This window comes from Humulus lupulus, chromosome 4 (genome assembly GCF_963169125.1).
Source record: "Humulus lupulus chromosome 4, drHumLupu1.1, whole genome shotgun sequence".
NCBI classification, from domain to species: Eukaryota; Viridiplantae; Streptophyta; class Magnoliopsida; order Rosales; family Cannabaceae; genus Humulus; species Humulus lupulus.
The window spans coordinates 204,793,237-204,819,904 of record NC_084796.1 but is presented as its reverse complement, the minus strand read 5'-3'; the positions used below and the strand labels follow the sequence as shown (position 1 = coordinate 204,819,904).

Below are 26,668 nucleotides of genomic sequence, written 5' to 3'. Positions count from 1 at the left end.
TGCATTGTCAGGCTCGGCAGGTGGAGTCCAAGGTTCAAGAATGCCATCTGGGAATGAAGGAAATGAAGGAAAAGGCCTAGTGAGATTTGTTAGCATTGCCTTTTCCATGACACGATTATGTTGTTTGGTGTAGCGCCAGAATTGGTGTAGCCTGTCACAAATTAGCTCCTGCCGAGCATCTTGTTTGTCAAATCGAGCAAAGATGGCTGCATGACGGTTCAAGTTGCTAGAACTGGCACCGGTAGGTGCGCGAGGTGGGCTGCATTCAGGGGAGGACGACCCTTTAGATCCCTCCAGAACCTTGTTAATACTTCCTCTTGAGAATTTGCTTTTATTGCTCACTAGTTCTTCAGGAGGGCCATCACCAATGGGAACACCAACTGCGCGACAGAGCAAGGTAATAGTGGTGGGGAAGAATAACTTGCCAGCTGCCTTAGTGATCCTCTTCTTCAGCGCACGGTGAATGATATTGCCCACATTGATGGTGTATCCAGTCATTAAAGCATGTCACAATAGGAGACGCTCCAAGGACACAGTCTCATCATGAGTAGTGGGGCTCAAATGACTACGAAGGAAAGTGTACACACTTTTGCTTGAGGCAATAGTTGCTTTCGCTCAATAGCACGCTTTCCATGCTCTTCAGCGGTGACCCAACCGGTACCCTCAACTGTTGATGACAATAAAGCTGTGTTGACCTCATTCTCTGAAAGGGTCTCCAAGAAGCATGTATATTCATCAACTATGTCCACCAACCCATACACCGCATTTATGGCCCTCGGAGAGCAATCAACCGGAACCGAACACACATAGACTGTAGAGTCCTCAGGGTCAAGCCAATTAGCATAAAATTCTTTCACCACAGCCATTGCCACTAAAGGTGTATCATGATGTTGTGCAAAGGTTTGCCATCCCCGAGCATTGATAAGACTAGAAATGAAAGACGGCATCCCCAGAGTGGCTGAATCTGTCAATGCGAAACCCCACTCATGTAATAACTCTCTGGGCTTGATGAGTGTATCAAATTTAGATGCGGCTGGCAGGGATTTAAAATGACCGTTCTGTGGAAACTTCTCATTAGATTTGTCTTTCTTTGTGTTCTTATCATCACACTTGGTGCCCATAATAATGTCTTAAATTCAACAGCAACAAGAGGCAGCAACTATTACTAATTAGTGCAACGACTCAACACCAATATTCAGTTCAAATCCAATGCAACGATTGTTCACCAAACAACTCAAAATGATAGTCAACACTCTTCAAACAAGCAATAATTCCCCCAAAATTTCAACAGTCATTGTAACTCACGGCAGCCCCAAACAGCCAGTCAAGAAACAACCCAAATTTATCACCTGAATGCAACTCACAACCCAAAAATTATATAGCAATTACTTGATAATTCACCTCCAAACCCAACGGCAAGTAGTCCCACAATTTAGCTCAAGGTGAGTCAAAAGAAATTTCCACTATGTAGCTCAAATGAACAACTCAGCTCAAACAACAGTAGCAAAACCCTCAAAAATTAACTCAGAAAGAGTTGAATGAGCACTAGAACCTGGGGTGTTTGGGATGCTGCGGACTGGGCAGCTCTGAGAGACGTGGGGCGCGAGAGTGAGACTACTGGGTGGTCAGGGCCGAGGACTGGCGGAGCTGGCGAACTGGGGTCACGGTCGTGGGTGGTGCAGCTGGGATGTCATGGGTTCGGGTCTTGGGCGTGGGTTCGTGGGTTTCTGTTGTGGGGTTGGGAGGCGGAGATGCTGGGTCGTGGGTTGTGAGATGGAGATGGGAGGTGACGAGGTTGGGATGGGAGATGGAGTTGGTGTTTCGCGACTAGGAATGGTCGAGGGGTGGTGAGGCGCGGCCGTGGGGGGTTGGGTGAGGGAGGCGCGGCCGTGGGAGGGTTGGGTATCGGGCAAGAACAAGATGAAAGGGAAAGTAAATTTAGCGGTTTTTTTTTCGCTTAGAGAAAAGTAACTTTTATTTTATTTATTTATTATATTTAACTCTCTAAACCCAGCCCACAGATTTCAATTTAGAAGCCTCTTTAAACACTGTTCAACATTTAGTATTTCCATGTTAGCTCTATATATTTTGGCCTTGTATGAGGATTATAGCCAGTTAGTCAGGTTCAAGGTGGGGAAGGGGAATAGGATTCGTTTTTGGGAGGATGTTTGGATTAATTATGCTACGTTAAAGTCTTAATTACCTGACTTATTTCTGCAATCCACGGTTGATAACTGCTTGATTAAGGATTTTCAGAATGAATTTGTTGGATGGGAGATCACTAGCCTTGCTCGGTTGCTTCAGTTACTCGAGTTTGTGGCTTTGCCGACAATTTTGGAGGACAGGAGGGTGTGGATCCCAGACAATAGTGAGATGTTCTCTTGTAAGTCAGCATTTTGGAAGTTGAGTTATATAAAATTGGTGTAGAAATAATTGTATTTTATTTCTATGATTGTTTTCTGATAATAGTTTACAACCTAGGGCTAGATTATATAGGCTATACAACATTAATTACAGAATACTAAACAATCCCAATAAATTAGGGAACTGAAAGATCACACCCTTTTGATTTCCTTAACTGTCAACACTACCCTTCAAGCTGGACTATAGATATTGATGACTCCAAGCTTGTTTACTAAGAAATCGAATACCTGTTCAGATAATCCTTTTGTGAGAATATCAGCCAGCTGAGCTAGCCTAGTCTACATTTGTGAACACTTCAACTTTTCTTTCAATTGTCTTTTGGAAGAAAAGTCCTTTTCCCTGGGATTTGCTTAAGATACCTCAGAATTCTATATACTACATTGAGATGTCCTTGACACACTTCATGCATATATTGACTGACAAGACTTACTGCGAAGGCAATATCTGGTCTGGTGTGTGAGAGGTAGATTAGCTTTCCTGCTAGCTGTTGATACCTTCCTTTATCAATTAGATTTCCTTCAAACATCCTCTTTTTGTCTCCGAGCTCAATTGGAGTTTTGCTTGGCTTGCTTCCAAGCATACCTGTCTCTTTTAGAAGACCAAGAGTATATTTTCTTTGGGACACAGAAATACCTTTCTTGCTTCTAGCAAATTCCATTCCTAAAACAATACCTGAGTGTACCGAGATATTTGACTTCTAACTCTTTTACCAACATTTATTTGATCGAATTCATTTATTCGGTGTTGTTACCAATGACAATTATGTCATCAACATACACAATTAACACTGACATTTTTCTCTTCCCTGAGTGTTTAATAAACAGAGTATGATTAGTTTGACTTTGCGTATATCCAAGTCTCTTGACTACTTTCAAAAAATGGTTGAAACATGTTCGAAGAGATTGTTTCAAGCAATATAGAGACTTGTTTAGCTAGCAGACTTTAGTTGTAACGGGAGGATTTTCAAAACCCGAGGGCTTACTCATACACACTTCTTCTAAATCACCATTCAAGAATGCATTCTTCACATCAAGCTGATGCAACTCCCAATCCAAGTTCATCGCAAGCGAGAGTAAAACTTTGATAGTGTTGAGTTTGGCAACTGGGGCAAAAGTTTCTGTGTAATCAATTTTGTAGGTTTGAGAAAAACCCTTGGCAACTAATCAAGCTTTGTACCTCTCAATAGATCCATTAGCATTGTATTTGATGGTAAATATCCATTTGCACCCTATCACCTTCTTTCCTGGTGGCAATTTCACTAATTCCCAAGTTCTATTCTGTTCAAGTGCTCTCATCTCTTCAAGGACCGTTGTTTTTCATTGAGGAGTACCAAGTGCTTCATCGATATTCCTGAGGATCACAATATCTGACAAACTAGAGGTAAAAGCTTTAAAAGGTGATGACAATTTTGAATAAGAAATAAATTGTGAAATAGGGTGTTGAGTGCACGATCTAGTTCCCTTTGTCAATGCAATAGAAATATTTAGATCTGAATGAATATCTTGATCAGATGGAGGTTTAGAGGGTAGAGTACCTGAATCTTTTGGGGAGGTGGTTCTATCACCGAATAGGCCTCTTGAATGTGATGGGAATTCGTTACTTGTTTATTTCTTTCTCTTCTGGTATACACTCGAATTTCTTTATGTATGTTTTGATATTGAGGAAGAGAAGGTGGATGAGAAGATGGAGGAGAGAATGGGTGATTTTTTGGTTGAGGAAGAGAAGGTGGATTAGAAGATGGAGGAGAGGATGGATGATTTGGTTGAGGAATGTGCTCTGAATCTGGAGGAAAAGACATGTCTAGGGGTAATTCTAAACCCCATGACCACTGAGCTTCTTGCTTGTCATAGATGTGCTCCTCTTGAAGCGAGGTGGGAGTGAAGTATGGAGAATTTTCGAAAAAGGTGACATCACTGGAGATGTAGAATTTCTTGGTGAGGGGACAGTAACAACGATAGCCTTTATGTGTAGGAGAATATCCTAGGAAAATTGTTTTTATGGCTCTAGGATCAAATTTACTTTGGTGTTAGGAGTGCACGTGGACAAAGGTGGTGCAGCCAAAGACTTTGATTGGCAGAGTATTTGTGGAAATGTGAGGATAGAGAGACTGAAGAATAGAGTATGGTGTCTTGAACTGAAGAGGCCGACTGGGAAGGCGATTGATTGGATAAGTAACAGCGAGTACAATATCGCCCTAAAAATATTTTGGAACATGCATGGTAAACATGAGAGCACAGACAACTTCTAATAGGTGACGATTTTTCCGCTCAGCCACCCCATTTTGTTGTGGTGTATCCACATAGGAGCTTTGATGAATATTCCCATGATTAAGGAGAAAGGGACTAAAAGTAGTATTAAAATATTCAATACCATTGCCAGTACGAAGTGTCTGAATAGAAGTTTAGAACTGCGTTTGGATCATATGATGAAAGTTTTGATAAACGTGACCAGCTTCAGACTTATGTTAATTAAGCAGATAAACCCAAGTGATCCATGTGTGATCATCAATGAATGTAATGAACCAATGCTTACCATGAGAAGTAGTGACTTTTGAGGGACCCCAAATGTCACTATGAATAAGGATGAGAATGTGAATACATTTTTGGAGGGAAGAAGACTTGTGTGTGTTTGGAAAATTGACAAATATCACATTGAAAATCGGATTCTTTTTTATGAATAAACAAAGATGGAAATAATTTTTTTAAATATGAAAAACTTGGATGCCTAAGTCGACAGTGCCATAACATAATTGTATGGGAAGTTAAATCAGAATCAGATTTTGAAACATAGGAATTAGAAATAGAACTTGAATCCAAACGAAGTTGAGAAGGTTGCTATCTTCTTTGAAGCTTTCTATCAAAGAATTAAAGTCTGTCATGAATCCTAGCACTGTCAAGTCCTCCCTGATGATAAATCCTGAAAGTGACAAGAATTTGACACAAATTTAGCAAAGTAGTGATTATCAAGGAAGGTACATAAAGAATCGATTTAAGATGTAAATCAACAGACAATGTAATGGTGCCAATTCCTACAATAGGAGAGCAAGAGCCATCTGCGATTTTGACGCCAGAATTAGTGAAAAACAGATAATAATTATCAAACAAGTGAGGTAAACTTGTCATGTGATTAGTTGCGCTGGAATCGATTATCCATGGTGTCTAGAAAGTAGAAGAAAAATTACTAGAGTGTGCAGTCGAGGTACTATGAGAGTTAGGAGCAAACTTGGTTTTTGGATTAGGGATTGTAGGCCTAGATTTGATAGAAGCAGTGGTGGACTGATTAGGGGCCTGTGGTTGGGCTTGGATATGGGTAGGCCCACTGTTTTGAGAAAAACTAAGGATGGTGGGTCTGGACTTGATAGGTGCAATAATGGGCTGATGTTGGGCCTGAGTTTGGGCAGGCCCACTATTTTGAGAAGAGACTTCACTTGTCATCTTAGGGCTTCGGGACTTAAGGAGGCGGAAGGATAGTTGAGGAAACCTAACAGAGTGCGCAGACGAGACTTGAGGAGGCCGAGAGCTTCTGAGAACTTCCGAGGGCTGAACGACTGGGGACAACACTAGAGTGGAGTGATGCGGGTCGTACTGGTGCAACTGGAGAAGACGTCGAAGAAAGTGAGGAGACCTGATTGATTGCTGGTCTGGAGCAGGTGCCAAAAGACTTCGCCGAAGTGCCTGGAATGTCATCGAACTGGTTCACCGGAGTGCTTGGAGTGTCGTCGGATTGGTTCGCAACTGGAAGAAGGGACAACTTGAGTGGTGCTGGAGTGGTACTGGTCTGCTAGTTCGGGACGTGCGACTGGAAGACGACTTCGCCTGGAATACCTTGAACATCGCCTGAGAGTTGAGGATCGACTTTCAAAAAAATGGAGGAAAAAAAAACAAAGGGTGGTCGGGATCGAGCCTTACAACCCTGATACCATATAAAATTGGTGTAGAAATAGTTGTATTTTATTTTTGTGATTGATTTTTGATAATGGCTTACAACCTAGGGCTAGATTATATAGGCTATACAACATTATTTACATAATACTAAACAATCCCAAGAAATTAGGGAACTAAAAGATCACACCCCTTTGATTTCCCTAACTGTCCACAAGTTACGCTCACCTAGGGCTGGAAGAGAAGTGGGCAAAAAATTTGTGGAAGAGTGCTTCTCCTTCAAAAGTTAAAGTGTTTGTTTGGTTGGTATTCAATGAAAGATTAAATGTTCATGATAACCTGCAAAGGAGGAGACCTTATCATTGTTTATCTCCTAATTGGTGTGTTTGCTGTAAGAATGTAGGGGAGTCAGCTAGACATTTAATTTTGGAGTGTAATTTTGCTAGGAAAGTGTGGGGTAAGGTGCTTGATGAGTTTGGGGTCTTTTGGTGTATAGCCCCCTCTTGTGCTCAATTGTTCCTTTGCCATTTAGAGGGAGGCAAGAGGGCGTCTCGTTTGTGGCAGAACACCTTGTTGGCGACTTTTTGGGCTATTTGGAATGAAAGGAATAGAAGGATTTTCGAAGATGTCTTTAGCTTAGCGGAGACTATTTGGGATCAGATCAAGATTTGGGTTGCTACTTGGGTGTATAGATCTAAGTGTTTTGAGAGGTTTTCTTTTTGGACCTCTCTAGGGATTGGGGTAATTTATGACTTTAATGTTGTGGGAAAGGGGTGTTTGTTTTGCTTTTCTTGGTTTGTTAGCTTGTGTTACTGTGGTCTTCCTTAGTCATAAGTGAGGGCTCTCAATATATATTGAGAGGAGGCCAGTCTAAGACAAAGGCGGTCTCTTTTTCTAAAAAAAAGATTTGTTGGTCTAACAAGTTCAACCGTTTAGCTTTTTGGAGCTAGTAAGAAATAAGAATAAACAATAAAATATCAACTATTAAGCTTTACAAATTAATGATCTAAAATATCTCTTTTCTTATAAAAGAATCAATACTCATTTGTTTTGAATGCGTATAGATCTAGCTTTTCTCTGAAATTTTTATTATGAAAAAAATGTACTTGTGTTCATCTTAATTTCTCTTAACCAGCCAGTGAAACTAATCAAAGTGTTTTTCTCAACCATGTTGATGGAAGTTGAATTATCTAAGTTATCAAGCTTTTATTTGTTGCCATTGTCTATGTCAGGCACTTCATTGCGACGAATGCAACATCAGCTTTCCGTTCTATTGTTTCTAGCTATCCTGGGGAGTTGGTTCTTGTGTCAATACAGGTTGACAGTAAGCTTATTAGCTGTTTTCATCATAAAATTTCGCTCTTCTAAAATTGGTTCAAATGGAGTTCCAACTGGTGACTTCCAAAGATATATAAAGTAAACTTATTGCTACTTTTTCATCATAATAAGTCAATAAATGATGCTTTACTTTGAATAATGTACGAAGCAGTGAATTGGTTTTTGTTTTGCTTGGAAATATAACATTGAAAGCATCCCAGTAAGTTGTTTCCAACTCAAATAGGTCAATTTTAGTTTCTCTTAGCATCATTACACTTATACTACCATAAATATTATTAGGGGTGGAGCCAGGTGATTTTTCTTCAGAGTGTGCATGATAGATTTTTTTTTTCAATAAAACTAATGTTATATTCAAATAGTGTTCAAAATAATCATTTTCTTTTAGTTAATTATCTAAAACTTTATTTTGAGCAGCTATTTTCAGTTAGTTAATTGTGGACTTATAAATTAAAGGGGACAACAAATATTTATTTAAAACTTAATATTTCTGAGATACAGTTATGAATTATGATAAAAAGCTGAGGGGCATATGCATTCACTGGAGGTGATCTGGTTCCGCCCATGAATATTATATGGATCTGTAACTTAAGTAAGATCTCCTTTCTTTCTCAATGTAGTGTCCAAATCCTGATTTCAACAATCCAGAACATAGATGGAGAATGGTACAGAGGTCATTAGTAGAAGCTATAGTGGAACTCCTTGTACCAAATGGAAAGGTAATATTACTTTTGGAATCCACATTGGTAAAAAATAATCATTCATGTGACACTGAAAGAAATTCGATTATAGGACCTATTTTCTGTGATTTATAGTGTTGAAATTTTACAATCTGGACATGCAGGTAGGTAGACTCCATGTTGAATATATGGTATTTATTTTGTCCTTAATGATTCACAATTCTTTCAGCTTTATTTGCAACAAGCTTTTGTATTTTCCAGGTCTTTTTGCAATCTGACATAGGGGCTGTTTCATTGAGAATGAAAGAAGAGGTTCTGAAATATGGCAAAGGTAGACTCATTGTGCATGAAGAAGGCAATGCCACAAGTGAAGGGTGGCTCAAGGAGAATCCATTTGGAGTTCGGTCAGATTGGGAACAACATGTCTTAGATCGTGGTGATCCTATGTACAGATTAATGCTTTCTAAATTAACCAATGCTGAAATGTGAAGCTATCTGAGACCCTGATGTATGAAGAGGGTTCATCACCAATTGTGTCATGATTGATCATCTTGAAGAGGTTCATTTGTATGGTTAGTTAGTTAGCAAGTTCTGAACCACCATCCTTTGTTTGAGACACTCGATTTTCTGAGCTATATAGGCAAAATCAGTCTCCTATTGGGTTTCTGAATTTGCATACAGTTGCAGCAGCTATGTAGGTTAGTGCTTAGCAAAAAGCTATGTTTAGTAAGAAGTGGAGCCAATAATTCTTGGTAAAGCACATGGAAGAGTTACAAAAGAATAGGCTCCGGACATGTTTAGGGGTGTTTAAAGGTCATTATCAATAACATAAATTAGTCTAATGTCATTTATATAAAGTTTGTCTTTTATTTGTAAAGAAAGCTGATCAAGTGTACTAGTCAAAGTTAAAGTTTGGATAAATCAGTAGTATCTAACAGAGGCTTTGTTTTAAACCAGTTGTTTTGGAAGTTTTGGCCTTTAATGTGATCGTAAATGCCCTTTGAACTAATTTTGTCAGTTATCAATGAAAGTGTATATCAATTTCAAACTTGGTAAAAATGGGACCCAAAATCACAATTTTACCTTCATTTCATCATTCTATTGAGAAAACCAACTTTGAAACTTCAGTCTATTTAAATATTATATATATTTATATTCCTTGTAATTTATGAATATTATGAGTTGACTTTCATACAAACTATTGCATTTTGACACATTATGAAACAAGCATAATCCCTTTTTAAAGGTGCAACCTTTGTAATTAAAAAATAGAAGCTTTTGGCCAGACTTGACAAATAATTCCATTTTTATAATAATGTTATACAATGCAAATGTAAGTTATAAAAAAAAAAAAAAAAGGAAAATAGAAAGAATAATTTTATTTTTCTAACATGTTGATGGAAAACTCTAGATCCAAACTGTTTACTTACAAAAATGAAAAAAAGTTCATTAATGTGTGGTTACATGAATGTAACACATCCATCTCAATGACACGTCTCATTACTCATTAACTAATATATTATACGCATTAATGAATGCAAATAATTTCTCTTCCTTTATATAATCGTCCATATGAGTCAAAAGTGAAAATATTAAACAGCAACAACAAAAAATGGTTAGTGGTTGCCCTATTTAGTCATTTTATTTTTCTCTTTTTACATTTACCCTATATTTTTTTTAAAAGAATACATTTACTATATTTTGACTAGCCGTTTTAATTAATTTATTTATTATTCTGACAATATCAAAGATTCAATTTATTGTATTTATCCTTTTCCTTTTAATATTTCAATGCATGAAAGTTTAATTTACTGTCGGTTCTCTACCACTACCCTAAAAAGTAACTTTTTTTATTTATTATATTTCTTTTATAAAATTAAACAAATAAACTTGAATAAGTGTTCTCCAACGTATTAATATTTAAATAACCCTAAACAAATATAAAGCCAAATTTGAATCTCAACTTAATATTAAACCAGGAACATTTATAGACCAAATATTAGGAGAAAAAAAACCTCATCATATTTATTTATGTAAAGAATTTATTAACTAATAACACCTTTTTCATTTATTCTTTTTATTTTTATTTATTTAATTTTTAATTTTTTCCCCAAAAGTAAAATTCGTTTCTTCTTGGTTCACACCGAACTGTAGATGCTTTTGTCGGAAGATTCTCTCCGGTTTCAATCGTCTTCTCCAGCACTCAGAAGTCTCCGTTTCTGGTTCTAGGGTTTCCCCGATCGTCTGAAATTTTTATTCAGGTACTTACTGTAAATTTGGATTTTTTTTCTAGATTCAGCTATTTGATTTCATTCTCAGCTCGTAATTTTTCAATTTCTTTAGTTTGAAGCCGGAGTTCTTCTTTGGTTTCTGAGAAAATTGGGGGAAAGGAATTAAAGATGGTGGAAATTTATGAATTTTGGGTTATGATACTGCACTTTATTTTTTAAATTGATTTTTGTTTTTTATTCGATTGAAGTTATAACTATTAGTTGTCTTCTTTTTTGGATCTAAACTTTCGGTTGTTGAAGAGTCAATGTTCTAGTCTATGATTGTTTTCCTGCATTTTCTAAGCTACTAAAAATGAGTTATTTTTTTCGTTTAATATTATATCAACGAGGCTAAATTTCTTTTCTTTGCTTTGTTGGATTGAACTTGAATTTTATTTATTCAATGTATGTATGGTTTCTGGGCAAAACATGATCGAAATTAGGGTTTCTTTTATCTTCCCTTTATATAAAATTTAAGTAGTTTAAATGTTGTCTTTGGTGAAACTTAATCTTTGTATTACATTTGGGAATTGCATTCATTCAAGTTAAATTTTGACTCTTTATAGTATGATTAAATATAGTTTGATTATCTTGGTCACAATCGTTTTCCTACTTTTGTATAGTAAAATTGACTTTGCATTGTCCATCTTAATTATCACTTGAGACTTTAGAATCTGAGAGCATGGCCGTATAGAGTTCTTGTCATGTAATTCACATTCTGATGGAGTCAAGGGTCATCTTGCAATCTGAGGCACACCTAAATTCGGACAATACTGCATTTCAAGATAGTGAACATGGTGTAGCCCCTTCTGCACCAATTCACCTTGTGCCCCAGCAGCCTGGTACTTTGTTCTGACTACTGGTTTTAAGATTTCTTAGTACGGACATTTTAATGATATGTTCTTTCTGTTTAAGTTGAAATGTCTTCCCTTGATTGAAATATAATTGTCAAATTACAGTAAAAAAGCAAACTCGGCAATGGGCTGCGTGGACTCGTCAAGAGGAGGAAAATTTCTTTACTGCATTACGACAAGTTGGCAAGGCATGTTCATATGTTATATCTGCTTTGTTATGACTTTAGATATTTTACCATGGTAGTTTATAACTGTATTTTCCACTGATTTCAGAATTTTGAAAAGATAACTTGTCGCGTCCAAAGTAAAAACAAGGACCAGGTAGTTATTTTGGGGATTCTTAACTAATGATATTGATAATGTGTTCCTGCAGTATTTTTATTTTGATATTCTTCTACTTTTGTTTGTTTTGTATTTTAATTGTTTTCAGGTCAGACATTATTACTATCGTCTTGTGAGACGAATGAACAAGCTTCTTGGCCCAGGATTGTATCTTGATGCGAAAAACTCTAAAGATACTAATGCTGCAATGCTTCGTTGGTAATATTTACTTGTAGTGGAATACATGTTGTAAACCCTTTATGTGTTGGGGAGACAATAATATTGGATCTTGATGTTTGTCTATCCTTATTTGGGGCACTATGTAATACAATTACTAATACATCACCTCTCATGTTTTGTGACTTTGGTTCAGGTGGTCTTTATTGGAAAAGTATAGCTGCAAAGCATCAAAACTTCACTTGAAACCTCGAAGGTTTAAGATATTCATAGAAGCCTTGGTAAGCCTTTTTCTTTTTATTCCATTAATGAATATGGAATTCATATGTTCTGATTTTTCCTAACTGACTGAAACATTCCTTCAATGAAGGAGCACCAACTGTTAAAGGACCGAAAGAAGAGCGTTAGAAAACGGCCTACTCATGGGGATTATTGCCCTCCTACTCCTAACACAGTTACAAATCAGGGTAGAACTTCAGGCCATGATAATCGTACTGTTAAATTGGTTCTTGTCGACAGTCAAAACATTCAGAAAGTAGGATCTGGAAAAGCACCGTTGAAGCGCAATGTAAACTTAAGCATTAACCGTAGCAATAATAAAGGAGACTCAACTACCATGAAACCTGCAAGGCAACAACGACGGAAACCAGGTATATTTTCTTGTTACCAAGTATCCACTTTTTTTGTGGTTGCAACATTGACTAATTTTAGTTATTGACAAGGATGAAGTCATTTTTTTAATGGTAACCTTGTATGAAACTTATACACATTGAATGCCAGGTGTTGTATCATCTGCAGCATATAAAAAATGGGAAAAGGCAGCTATTGCTGGAGTCTCTTTGGTTGCTGATGCGGCTGAGCACTTGGAACGGACATCAACTGACAAAGAGCTTGAGCAAAACCAAAGTACCTCAGGTGAATTGTTAAGCCACTGGTTCTTTTTGTTATTTGTTATTGAAAAAAGTATAATTCAAGGAGAATTGATTGAAATTTATTCTATTATTCATTTTTTCTCTTCTGATTTCAGGCCAAAAAAAGAGTTCTGACCCTGCTGGACAAGTTTTGTTCTCTTTGCCTAATTTTCCTCAAAATCCTTTTGCTGAGAGCAATATAAACTCTTCAATGAAGCTTAAGCTCCAGTTATTTCCAATTGATGATGGTACTAGAAGAGCCTTGGAAATGGTAGGCACCATAAATAAAACTCTGTTTATGAGCTTTTCCGGGATTACTTTTGTAACTGAACAACATTCGCTGAGTGCAACTACTTTTGGTTTTCATATGTCTACAGGATAAACATAATCCCCACCTTGAGCTCACTCTTAGTAATCGAAAAAGAATATCATCAGTTTTGGAACATCTAAATCGTAAATGGGGCAGTTCTAAGGTTGCCTCTGGAGAGCTAGTGCTTTTCCCTTACAGTGTTCAAAAAGAAAATATAGTTGGTCATCAGAGCTGGACTCAAGACTCGGTTGCCAGCGCAGCTGATGTATATGCTATGATTGGAAGTCCACAAGTTTTTCGATTAAGGTTTCTACTCTCTCGCTTTCTCTTTTTCCCTCTATTAATACAATGATTTTAGGAAGTTAATGAACACCACAACTAGCTCACTAAATATTCTTGAAGGTATGGTTGGATTCCCACTGCCGAACATGGGTTTGCCACATTGCAAGAGAAAGCAACTTTGCCATCTTGCTCCATTTCAGGAGAGCCTAATGTAATTATTGAAAAGAGGGACCAGGATATGCGGAGTTCAACACCCATGTCCGTCCCATCAACTGCTCATCAATCCATGGATCTTCATGAGGATAATCTAGCCTCGGTGAACAAAAACCATGCTTCTGCTTTGATTTCAACTAATGTGCTGCTGAATGAGAGAAGGTATAGTTCTGCAGGTCCAAGTGATAACCTTCTGGACTCCTCTGATCCTACTGCAAATAAATTCTGGCATGGAAAGGGTGCTGGTGGTGAGACTAGCATGAGGCAATTGGGAGATACGGTACTTGTCCTTCCTCTGTTCCTTTGCAATGAATTATGTCAGCTCAGATGTGTGCCTAACAAGTTGTGCCCCATTCAGGGCCTTGATTTTTTTTCCCTGCGCCATTTGTTCTAAATAAGTGCCTTAAAGCTGTTATAACATTTTTTTACTATTACATTTGCTTGTACTAACTACTAAATACTATGAGGCATTTTTTTTTATTTGGCAAATTAAGAGAAAGATGCCCCACTTGCTTTACATATTTTTATATCGCAATTATTAATTTTTACTTCAAGTGAACAATTTCCAGTTTAAATTTTGTTCTTTTTGTGGGAATCCAAATTTAGTATGAAGTTGATGGTGTTATTTATACGTTTCATCTATGTTCATTTATGTTTATCAGTATTCACTGAACGTGTACTTTCCTTGTTGATTTAGGATGACATAAGGTTAAGCAATGGAAGTGGTCTTTCTCCTGGTGAGTGGGCTGATAGCCTCACCAACATAAGTGTTGGAGATCTACTTTCAGGAGTGTCTCAAGATATGAAAGCTAACTGCATTGATCCTCCAGTTGCTGAAAGCGCTCACTGCCTTCAGCAGATGCCATTCAGCTGTGACTCATTTGATGCTGCTATTGCTGCTCATATTTCTAGGCAGCAGGACAAAATGGGTTGTCAGCCTACTTTGGTGTCTTCGATTTGGGATGCTGAAGAAACTTGTGACGGCTTCTTATTTCAAAAAAACCATGTCCATTGTCAGGAGGCTGAAAGTCTATCTGGTGTTGCTACTCCAAATGCTCGCAAACAAACTACCGGGACAAACTTGATGGAATCTATCCATTTGGATGAGGTAATAATTGAGCTTGTTTCATTTAAGAAATCGCACTGGGAACAAGCATAGTTGTTTGCAATATTGCGTCTAATACTTTTGATCTTTTGTCTAGGAGTTATCTGAGGTGGAGGGACCAACTGATGATTCTGCTCAAGGAGATCCTATGGATGACCGTGGGCCTGATTCGCAACTCTTAGAGAATCCAGCTAAAGATTTCAGCGAGCTTGCAGATATATATTGGGTACTTTTCCTTTTAGAGTTTTGTCTGTTATTTCAAATCCCAAGGTGTTTCACTCATAGTTTAGTGGGTTGACTTTTGCTGGTAACTGTCTCTGTTATTATACAAGTAGTCATTTTCTTTATATCAAGTGTGTTTATTTAATCTCTACTTGGTTTTAATATCGTCTTAAGAAAAGCTATTGCTAATTCTAGTGCTATTTGGTGCTTTTTCTACACCTTATGTAACACCTCCCAGCAACCGTTTTTTGGGTACTTCATCTGATTTTACGATCTTCATCTTGCAGCCCGAGTCCCTAGGACCATTAGATTTGGATATACCATCTTCCAAGTACCACTCCGAAGATCTTATTCTAAGCGATAGCCTTAGCGGATTGAACCGTCTGATAGCCAGCAGTTTAGATGCATTTCAAAATTGTTCATTTTTTGGGTTGGACAAGAAAGAATCAGCGTCAACAGTGGAGGCTCGAGAATCCATCTCCTTTTCAGATTTTAAAATTGGCAGTGGTCTTTGAGAATCTTCAAATGGGATATAACCAAAGATGATATCTCATAGATTCGAGGTTTAGCATTGAAGTATAGCAAGCATATAATGATCTTCTAAGTTCAGCTGACTTCATGGTTGCATGCGAAAGGAACTGTTGTGAGCAGAATAGATAATGGCGTTTGTGTTGACTGTTTCTCTGATTGAAAATGTCCTCCACCTGTAGAAATTATAGACAGGAAGAAAATCTAACAGTTTGTTCCGACGTTTTGCATCTTCTTTCCAATAGTTTCATGTAAATTGTGATCCAAAGCTGATGTGAGGAGCTATGCAACTTTAACAGACCAAAAGGACTTTGTTATAGGTGCGGGGCATATCCTTTGGTCTCTAATGTTGATTTCTTGTACATTCTTGTTGTCATACTTTATCTTTCTTCTTTGCAGTTCTCCAATCTTTCATTCAGGGGTCTCATTAATGAAATTGGCTCCTAATTATGACAAATGTTGTGAAGGGCCTTCGCAAATTGTAAATTTATTTATAATCTGTTTCAGGTTACATAGTGATATGGCTAGGCAATAAAACTAAAATAAAAAAATAAAAAATGGATAAGTAATAAAACAATAAAATCACTGAACAAACTAAAATACTTCACTAATGAACCCTAAGTAGTCAACGGCCTTCTCCATGTTTGCCTCACCTTTAATGTCCCATCTCTTAAAAAAAAATTTCACCATTTATTTAAGGGTTGGTTTTGTCTGCAACTTCAAACATGGTGGAAGGTTTCCTATCACAAAGGTTGATTCCAATCCTCCAATTGGTTGACCGATCAGAGGAAAACAGAGCAATGTGACACCATCTCACAGGCTCTTCACTATTATTTATCCACAATGTGGCAAGGGAGTTCATTTACAATGACAATATTGAAAATGACCTATCAAACTGTTTATGGTATGTTTTAGGTAATGAAACTAGAATTGGTGAGTACAAACTGATAAAACATTTTTTCTTGACATATGGGTATAAGTTTGAGCATCAACTTGGCGATGAATATATTCTTCAACATATTCTTTTGCTAATTTTAGCCTTCACATCACAAATGAACTGATTCAAATTCTTCTCTGATGAACCTTCTGTACTCGAGGCATTTTCTACTGTCTGCCTTACCTTAAAAGTCTCTTTTCTCAAATCTTCAGCTGATTTCCCATTCATCAAACAGTTGATCTTCTCTGCAGCTTCCAACCTGGTCAATGGCTTCCTATCACAAAGGTTGACTCCAATCCTCCAATCATCAACTACTATTTTCCTATTGGTTGGATGATCTGTCATAAGAGGATAGCACAGCAAAGGGACACCACCACACCATAGACTCTCCAGTATTGAGTTCCATCCACAATGAGTCAAGAAACCTCCCACTGCTGGATTTGACAGAACCTCAATCTGAGAACACCATGGTATGATCAAACCCTTGTCTTTGATCTCATCTTCAAATCCAATTGGTAGAACAAAAGATTCTTCTTTATCATTACTCACAGCATCAGGACGAAGTACCCATATGAAATTTACTCTGCTTAGTACAAGTCCATGAGCAGTCTCATCAATATCAATCTTTTTAGAAGGAATAAAGCTACCAAAAGACACATACAAGACTGAGCGTTTAGGCTTGGTGTTGAGCCATTGGTTACAATCTGACTCTGTCCTGAGACTCGTGGGGACAAGGCTCTTGGTGAACTCAGATGGGATAATAGGTCCAACTGCAAAAAAGGGTTGCTTTTCTTGCAAGGGCTGAGATGGTGTCGTTTTCAAGTTCTTGAACTATGTTGCACAGAATAAAGTCTGCGTTTTTAACGTCATTGAAAGACTAGTATATGATTCTATGTGCTAATGTCTTTGTATCACTTGATTGGAGAAAAGAAGTCAAGTCCTTTGGTTCTATAGCCTTGACACCAGGTATGTAATCAATTGTGTCCTCACGATTATCTAATGAACAAAATCAACCCATTATTCCATTACTAAAAGGATCCAAAACCTAGAAAGGAAAAAGAGAATAATGAACGTATATATATACCGTTTGATGCAAAATGACCATTTTTAACAATAAGGTCCAAGTAATAGTTGAGAGAGAAGACCAAAGCTGGTTCAGTCCAAAACGAAACATTAACAAGATTATACTTTCTGGCAATGAGAGAAGTTCAAGTGTATAAAGTATCAGTGATCAAACAAGTATTAGAAGGATCATTAGGAACCAAGTGACTGAGGAGTTCATCCACATGAGCCGGGATAGTATATAACTTGGATTCGCCAAACTCAGTGATGTTACTTGCTCTATCGAAATTCAATGGAAAACCATCGGTTATAGTCTTGTAACGTATGTCAAGGCCGGAGTTTCGAGCTCCGGCGAAGAGATCATCATCTACTTGTGTGGATTGATTATTTTTGAGTGATTTGGTAATCTGATGGTGGATGATTTGGGTGTTGACGAAGGTGATGGTGAAGCCCTTTGAGGCAAGTTTGAGAGCGAGATTTTTAGATGGGGTGATAGGGCCTTGGTAACAGAGAGGGATTATCACTGCATGAGGCTTGATTGTTGTGGTGTGACTGTGACTGTGAGTGTCCTCCATGGCTAGATGATGAAGCTCAAGTTGGAATTGGGCAAAAATGGAGATGGAATTTGAGGCTGAGGCTTTTTTTATTCATTTATTAATGAACACTGAATGCGTAATTGACCAGCCTTCTTGGTCCACATATGTATGTAGATGTGCTTTTTGGACTATAATATATTATTCTCTTTCTTTTATTTTTACCTGGCAAGAACGAGTGTGGCACCTCCCTGTTGGCGTTACCATCAGAGCTTCAATATCGTCAAAGAAGTTCGCCAAGACCCGTCTAGTTAAGATGGAGTGCGTCATGTGAAGTGGCGGAGCCAGTTGGGGACCAGTGAGGTCCCTGTCCCCACTAGACTATTTTTTAAATTAAATCAATTATACACTATTTATTTATAAATTGTTATAATGAAAAATATCACTTAGTTCTTATGTTTTGACTGAATACTTGATTAACTCTTATGTTTTGTTATGTTTTCTTAAATGACAAATCAGATCACGTGTTTTGTAAAACAGATCAAATTAGTACTTTTGACCTGATTTTAGTGAAACTTATTTTAAATATAACCACAATGACCTAAGGTTTTATTAATTAATGAATTAATTAAATAATTCAAAATATATTTTATAACAAAAAATAAACTAAATTGTTTTTAAATAAAAAAATAATTAAAAAAACTATTTCAAATTATTTTCTTCTCTCTCTCCTCTCTCTTTCCTTTCTTCTTCCCCAACCCAATCGGTCCCAAGGAATAATTCATGGCTGCATAACAATGGCAATGGAGCTCCATCTTTCTTCCTTTTCCTTTCTCACTATTTTCTTCCTGAAGCTCTTTGTTCTCCCTCTAGTCAGCCCTAGATGGAAGAGCTTTCGTTTCTTTCCCAGCCAGCCCTAGAAGGAGAAGCTTTGGTTTCCTACCCAGATATGTGACAAAGCTTTGGTTTCATGGTTGGAGGGGGAGCTTCGGTCTTCTACCCAAATTTGCGACAGAGCTTTGGGTTTGCTGTTGGAGGAGGAGCTTCGATGTCTTACCCAGATCTACGAGAGAGCATCCTTTTTTCTTCTTTTTCAAGTCAACGACATGGCTACACCTTCAGATCGGTGGCTATAACGCCCTGGTTACTCCAAGAACGTTAATGTTGACTTTAAACAGTGCTTAACTTGCTAAACGAGTCATTTGGTTATAAATGTGCATCTAAGTATTATTAATAGGCTAAGGTGAAAATCTTGATAAAAATGAATGTATATATTTTATTTAAAACATAAAATTGCACATGGGTATTTTATAAGTGTTTACAAAGTTATTTACAATCCAAAGTAGTCATTACAGTGTAAAAATTACAACCCGCCGACCTAATAAGCTGAAAAAATAGGGTTAACCCCTAGTTCCTCTGAGAAACACCTTGGTCGTGGTGGTCAAGCAGCCGCATATGTACACATCGCCACCTATGCTCTCCACTCAAGGTTGGGTGAGCTTTTCTTTCCCTTCACCTGCACCACATAGCATCCGTGAGCCGAGGCTCAGCAAGAAAACTTATTACTCCATGTATGTAATATCAATAAATGATTCTGGTAATCATTATGGGGCTTGCAGCCCTAATCAAATAAGTGAGTCACACTTTGGGCTCCACACCCTAATTAGATAATTGACTATTAAGTCATAATCTGAATAGATTACTAATAAGTCTATCTCTAGATAGATGACTAATAAGTCTATCTCTGAATATATGACTAATAAGTCTATCTCTAGGGCTCTGCACCCTAAGCCATGTGACATTCAGTCACCTGAGCCTTTTGGCTCTGGCTCTATGTAACTAGTTTTTAGACTAGACAATCGCTTTTAGTTTTCATCGAACTTGGGGTCGGTCAAGCATCTTACCTGTGTTAAACACATTAATGCCGTCTTGAATCTTAAGCCAATACCATACGACCAGTGCTCATATCACCACTGAACTTGATTGATAAGTCATAGCTTCACGATCAATACTAAACACTTTTGCCGTTTTCTGACTAATAAGTCACCATACATAGATAAGCAAAGCTGCTATACATTTACTATGCAATCAATGTCAATATATAGAGCACTCAACACGCTTCATCAATAACCATGCATGTTACATACTGGGTGCAGTTTTCTTACCTCTGGTTCGAGCGAGAAATAATAAAAGAACGACTTTTGAGAACAATCGGTCCTTAAGTTCCTTAGGGGTCACCTAGTCATAACCAAATATGGAATGCCATTAATAAAATAAATCAATAAAAGGTTCATGGTCTAAAACCACACTCCCGGGGCCTTGAATCCTACTAAAACGGTTAGTAGATTCGATCCTGAGCCTTAGGAAATGAAACCCCGAGCCTAAACCCTTGAAAAACTCCTCCCTGGCACAAAAGGAAGGGGCGGGCCATGACTTGGCCTAGTGGGTCGCGCCGCACCTGCCTAACAGAGCCCAGGGGAGGCTCTGGCTTGGGTCCAAGTCACGACTTGCATGAATTCGGTCGCGACTTGACGCGGTGAACCCAGCTCCCCTGCCCATTTTCTCAATTTAAACCAGCCCAAACCTTCATCAATTAAATCCCAAAATCACACCCAAGCATTACCACAACACATCCATCATTCAACCAACAAAACCTAAGCTTTAAACCATTCAAAACAACATCAAATAACCACTTATAAGATCAAAACTCTCAAGCTCAAGAACTATCTCAAAAACAGAGCAAACCAGAAAACTTTGGCTGAAATCATACCTTAAACATAGGTTTGAATCCCCTCCAATGGCTAATCACTAGCCTAAAACCTCAAGCTTTGATTCCCAAACTTGAACCCTCAATCTTGCTTCAAAATTCAAGCCAAGAAGAAGAAGAAGAGATGATCGAGAGAGAGAAGGAAAAGAGTCTCTATTTTTGCTGTTTAATTCCTTCTACAACCAGCCACTAACCTTAAGTATATCCCATGGTCAAAAGACCAAAATGCCCTTAAGCCCATTTAATTCCTATGTAGTCACCCAAGGGCAAAACAGTCATTTCTCACTTATCCCGCTAATTATAATTAACGTCCTCCAATTCTCGTTGTTCCTAATATTCTCAAATAATGATTAAATCATATCCCATTACCTGTTCATTCTCGATAATATACTAAGCATCAAATTACCTCTAGGCTCACCTTGAGCCCAAAAATTAATCCCGCTATGACCAAACCGCTAATTTGCATTCTAAGATCGTCTCATGCTGAATAGCTCTAACATATCCACATTATAATGTGGTCTCCTCCATAAATCATAAACATGCACATAAATATACAAATGTGCAATTATCATCATATATTCCACATAATAATGCATTTAATCACATAATTGTATAATAAATCAATTATGACCCTCCTGGCCCCCTAATCCAAGCTTAAACCACATTAGGGATTTTGGGACATTACAGTGGCTGTCAGCTAAGGAAGGTGGCAGAGGCACACTCGAGGTCAGGAAGACATTCTTTGGAGCTAGAATAGGCAAACTTGAGGTGAGGAGAATGGGTGTAACGCCCTGGATAGCCAAGACTGCTACACTGTGTACTTATAAAAGTGCATGACTTGTAATTATATGTGTTATATTATTATAATCACATTATTATGTGAATATATTTGCGATAACTGACCTAAGTCGATCCTTTAGAGCGATTTGGTGAAAAAGTCACAACGAGGATTTATACCCGACTTGGGGGGAGCCAATGGGTATTTTGGTAATTTTGCGTAGGTCGGGAATTAGTGGAATATTATTGGAGGAAATAATTATATTTGGAGAGTTAGTAAATTAATAGGGAACTTAGGACGTTAATTGAGGTTTAGCGGGATTGGTGGCAAAGTGACTGATTTGCCCTTGGGGTGTGCCTTGGATTGGATTTTAGAATGAGGGTATAGTGGTCATTTGACCAAGGCAGTAGCAACCAAAGCACCCCACGTTTGGGCACTCACCACTTCACTTGGTTTCTCTAAAGAAATTGGTGTTAGACTCTCAAGCTTTCTCCCAAGAGCTCAAGGCACTTAGGCTTGATCAAGAACTTGAAGCATCCTTAGAAGAAATTGGAGGTTCTAGAGGCCAAAGGCTGCCAAGGGTTTCTCTCTGTTTAGCTGATAAGTCTAGTTTAGGGTTGACCAATGCCTGAGCAACATTCATGGATCTAATGAACAAGGTGTTCAAAGATTATTTAGATCAGTTCATGATTGTATTCATCGACGACATCCTGGTTTACTCTCTTTCAAAGGAAGAGCATGAGCAGCATCTCTGATTAGTATTGCAGAGATTAAGGGAGCACTGGTTATATGCTAAGTTTAAGAAGTGCGAGTTTTGGCTACCAGAGGTGACATTCCTTGGTCACATTGTGAGTGGAGACGAGATTAAGGTGGATCCGGCCAAGGTAGAAGCAATTAGAGATTGGCCAAGGCCAAGGAACACCTCGTAAGTTAGGAGTTTCCTTGGGTTGGTGGGGTATTACAGGCGATTCGTGGAAGGATTCTCAAAGATTGCCACACCATTGACTGAGTTGACATGAAAGAATCTGAAGTTTGTGTGGTCAGATAAATGTGAGAATAGTTTCCAGAAGCTGAAGTGATGATTGATTACTGCTCCAGTGCTCAGTCTCCCTTCAATTGGGGATAATTTTTTCGTATATTGCGATGCATCGAGACTGGGGTTAGGATGTGTGTTGATGCAGAGTGGGAAGGTTATTGCCTATGAATTGCGACAACTGAAGAAATATGAGCAATGGTACCCTACTCATGATTTAGAACTAGCAGCGGTTGTATTTGCGCTGAAAGTTTGGCGATACTATCTATATGGAGAGAAGTGCGAAATATATACCAATCACAAGAGCTTGAAGTATTTCTTTACCCAGAAGGACCTAAACATGAGATAGAGACGTTGGCTGGAGTTGGTAAAGGATTATGACTATGAGATCCTCTATCATCCAGGGAAGGCCAATGTAGTGGCATATGCTTTGAGCTGGAGGGGCCCATGATAATTGTTCAGTTCGAAGCAAATATCTAAGGAATTGGCAGAAGACATGACTAGAGTGAAGATAGAGTTAGTAGTGGGCCAGTTGGCCAATATTACTTTGCAGTCCACCCTCTTGGACAGAATAAAAGAAGGACAAATGAGTGATACACATATGATGAAGCTCAGAGGGGATGTCTTAGCTGGAGTAGCTAAGGACTATTCTATTTCAGAGATGAGTTTGCTGAGATACAATGACTAAATTTGTGTACCGATGGACATAGATATTAGACGAGAGATCCTTGATGAATCTCATACCACACCATATTCATTACATCCAGGCACCACGAAGATGTGTCAAGATCTCCGGTTGTTGTATTGGTGTCTTGGGATGAAGAAGGACGTGATCGACTATGTAGCAAAGTGTTTAACCTGTCAGCAGGTAAATGCTGAACACAAGTGGCTAGCGAGGTTGTTACGACCTTTAGGTTTCCCGAGTGGAAATGAGAAGGTATTACTGTCGGGAATTGTGCCCTGAAAGCATATGTAGTAGACATTGTTTTAAGAAATAAATAAATAAATTGAATTTGTATGCATATAATTTCTGGACTATATTATTCTGTGATAATATTATGTAAATATAAGAAAAATTCCTAAGTTTATATATGTGATCTTGTTGACCCTCGTTTTGGTCAACTGACACGGAGTCAAAACGCTTGATGTGGATAGATGTGTTGGAATGGATATAATGACAAAAAGAGTAAAGAACACAACAAATTATAGTGGTTCGGCCCCAAAAACTGGTAATGACCTACGTCCACTTAAGCTTTTACTGATATGAGATCCCAAGGGAGTGATCAAAGAACTAGGGTTCTCTGAGTTTCACAAACCTGAGAGGGATAAACAATACAATCGTAATACAATCGCTCTAATTCTTTCGTAAGTGTGTAACTTCAATTAACTAAAAGCCAAAAGTCCCTTCCTTGAGCTATCGTTCTTTATTTATAGGCTCAAGGAGGATTACATGAATTTGTTACAGATATTCTCTCCTAATTAATCGGATAATCAGGAATCATCAGAGATAATCTCGGAATTGATTATGATTTCCCCAAGATCATCTTGAAATATGCGGAGCATACGACCATGCTGGTCGTATGGAAACCTCAAACGCTACGTCAGGGGGATCTTACTGGTCGTTGGTCGAATAGAACTCTGCCAGGTGTCAGCCACGTGTTTAAAAACGCTTGCCACGTCACCCGTGCCTGTTTTTTGGATAACATTTGCCCCCAAGTTTATTTATTACGACCAACAATAAATAAACTTTAAGGAAAATGACTCTTCGATTACCCCACCAGACCTGTCAGAGTCGTTCGTGCATTCTTGGAAAAAGTAACCTACCCCTGTCTAATCACGACTTTTCAGTTCCCAAGTAACTTATTGACGGCTATCACCTTTCCCCATGCTTCGAAAAGAGGAAACTGATGATTACTTCTCCTTTCATGCCACAGACAAAATATATATAGCCTTCTCAGAGCCTTCTTTTTTTTTTTACGCAAGTTATTTCTCTTTCAAGAAACCCTAAATCAGAACCTTCATTCTCTCTGAAGATCATTTTTCAGCGTTTCAAGAACAAGCCGTCCGTTCGTCTACGCTCGAAATTCCTTCAAACCTCCACGATTTTTGCTTTGGTAAGTTTTAGAACCTTTCTACTCTTTATTTTCGCTATGCATGCCGCTGTGAGTTAACTGTGAAGTTATGGAATTTGTCTGTGTTCTTGGGTTGAGATGCATGAAAGTAGGGGGTTTATCGGGTAATGCTAGATAGGATGATGTTTCTTTTCCATCCAGGAGTTACGAGTTAGTTTGATAGTTGAGATCACAAATTTAGGACGTAAAACCAAAGTAAAAGTTCGATTTTTATGCTAGTTGAAAAACTGAGTTTTTCCCGCCCTTAAAGGAGTTGAAAAAGCTTTTTCAAAAAACTTTTTGCTTTCACTTTTTGATCTGTTTTTCAAACTGCTCGTGTGAAAAAATTAGGTTAGAATGCTATTGTATAAAAGTTTGACTTTTATACATGACCAGCATTATTCTAATCAACTTTCTAGACTCTCCATCCTCACCTCCCCATTTTTCTGTTCGCAGATTTTAATGCCAAATTTGTGGGGAGGTGAGCGGCCTATCGAAGACGATCTTCTTGCACAACTGCTTGAAGGTGAAGAACAACCGTCCCAGCGCGTTCACAAGATTCCATTTTCAAGAGTCTCTTCTTCCAGACCTTAACCATCACCACCTAAAATGGCCCGATCTAAATCTCCTGGCAAAAAGAAACCAAACCCTGAAAAAAATCCAAATATTCCTGCCCAGCCTGATTCGCAGGCTAGGGTTCCCTCGACCAGCGATCGAGAAAACATTGCCCCGGATCCTCGCATTTAGGTTAGGGCTCACCGGGGTCAATCTTAAGATCCCTGCTGCTGACCAGAGGGCTAACTTGCCTGGGGGCGTCTACAGCGTCTGGTGAAGGTACCACATAGAGACGGGGGCTACCCTTCCTCTACATCCATTTTATCAGGGGGTGGCAAACTACTTTGGTGTTGCCCCCTTTCAAATTACTCCAAATGGATATAGAATGCTTGCTGCACTCTATATCCTTTACAAACTCAAAAAATTTCCAGAACCTACTCCTTACGAGGTCAACTTCCTTTTTGACCTTAAGTCCAACCCTCAACAGTCCAGGACAAGCCTTTTTCATTTTTGTCACCAGGAAACAAACTGAACGTTCCTGAGTGACACCACCCACATCTCCAACGTGGGGAAATACAGCCAAGAGTATTTCTTCAAGCCCGACATGACTACAAACAACTTGGCCTTCGCTCGAGGAGGTAAATGTCCTTTTCCACTGGTCGCTGCTTTTACTTAGCAAATTTCTTTGTACTTCTCTAAAGTATCTTGTGCCTTTCAGGACCATGGCTACGCCCAACCCCAACACCAGACATAGTGTTGAGATCCAACGCACTGGCCAGGATGACTGATGCTGAAAAAAGCGTTAAGTCTCTATCTGGCCTCCTGACCCCTCATCAGGAAATGAGGGAACCCGCGGTGGTTGACGCCACTGCTGAGGGGCATCCCAAGCAGCAACCCCCAGCGTCCCCTCCTCGAAGGAGATTGGCTGGGGTTACAATCAGGGAACCGACTGGCGCCCCCCCAGCAGACAGGCCCTCTGCCCCCCAAGGGAAGGGGAAACAAAAGGCAGCAGAGATTGTCGTAGACTTGGATGAGTCTTCAGATGAAAATAATACTGTAATTTCTCTTTTAAATAGCTTGCCAATTCCCTGTCACTTATTTGACGGGGACGGCAATTTTACGTATACTCCAAATCTAGGGCCAGACTTCTTCGTGCCAGAGAGTGAGTGTATGACTAGTAGAGTCAGTAGTGTAGCGACAAGTAGTAGTAGCTCGGGTATTGGACTTTGTGATTTACCTTACTTCTTTTCTGATGTGCCATGATTTGTCACCTATTTTTGTCTTACTGTCTGCATGTTTATCTTTTTCTGCAGAAATGGCCTCCCCTAACGTTTTCGACTTGTACAAGACTTAGGAAGAGGAGGAGGAGGTTCCCCTGG

The 26,668-nt window shown here is 38.6% G+C and overlaps 2 protein-coding genes and 1 pseudogene across 9 annotated transcripts in view; 2 read left to right on the top strand and 1 right to left on the bottom strand.

Moving 5' to 3' along the window:
* LOC133831128 (uncharacterized) overlaps nt 1-9,273 on the top strand; it is a 29,748-nt gene extending 20,475 nt beyond the window's left edge. For 3 of the 6 annotated variants that reach the window (XM_062261311.1, XM_062261310.1, XM_062261315.1), the window contains 3 exons: nt 7,538-7,622; nt 8,261-8,359; nt 8,582-9,273. In XM_062261311.1, the coding sequence (XP_062117295.1) occupies nt 7,538-7,622; nt 8,261-8,359; nt 8,582-8,809 (412 nt within the window). In that variant the 3' untranslated portion in view covers nt 8,810-9,273. Of the gene's footprint in view, nt 1-7,537; nt 7,722-8,260; nt 8,360-8,581 lie in introns of those variants that run through there. The other 3 variants (XM_062261312.1, XM_062261314.1, XM_062261313.1) reach the window with 3 other exon arrangements.
* Nucleotides 9,274-10,381: 1,108 nt separating this feature from the next.
* On the top strand, nt 10,382-15,992 carry LOC133831126 (TSL-kinase interacting protein 1). 3 transcript variants are annotated; one of them, XM_062261307.1, is made up of 14 exons: nt 10,382-10,581; nt 11,262-11,432; nt 11,550-11,632; nt 11,718-11,765; nt 11,875-11,984; nt 12,139-12,223; nt 12,313-12,592; nt 12,723-12,857; nt 12,970-13,124; nt 13,231-13,469; nt 13,566-13,938; nt 14,356-14,766; nt 14,861-14,989; nt 15,273-15,992. In XM_062261307.1, exons 2-14 carry the CDS (start codon nt 11,312-11,314, stop codon nt 15,498-15,500), a joined length of 2,397 nt encoding a protein of 798 aa, XP_062117291.1. In that variant the 5' UTR covers nt 10,382-10,581; nt 11,262-11,311; the 3' UTR covers nt 15,501-15,992. The 3 variants fall into 3 exon arrangements, with proteins under 3 accessions (XP_062117291.1, XP_062117292.1, XP_062117293.1); XM_062261308.1 differs by having other exon boundaries at nt 11,255-11,432; XM_062261309.1 differs by having other exon boundaries at nt 11,214-11,432.
* Nucleotides 15,993-16,249: 257 nt separating this feature from the next.
* Nucleotides 16,250-18,143, bottom strand: LOC133831127 (UDP-glycosyltransferase 86A1-like; annotated as a pseudogene).
* Nucleotides 18,144-26,668: the final 8,525 nt, after the last annotated feature.

Bases quoted from the DNA above. Each gene is read 5' to 3' on its own strand.
- LOC133831126 (XM_062261307.1), top strand. From the start codon at position 11,312: ATGGAGTCAAGGGTCATCTTGCAATCTGAGGCACACCTAAATTCGGAC. The intron at 11,985-12,138 runs GTAATATTTACT...ACTTTGGTTCAG, and splicing joins AATGCTGCAATGCTTCGTTG to GTGGTCTTTATTGGAAAAGT. The intron at 13,939-14,355 runs GTACTTGTCCTT...TTGTTGATTTAG, and splicing joins TGAGGCAATTGGGAGATACG to GATGACATAAGGTTAAGCAA.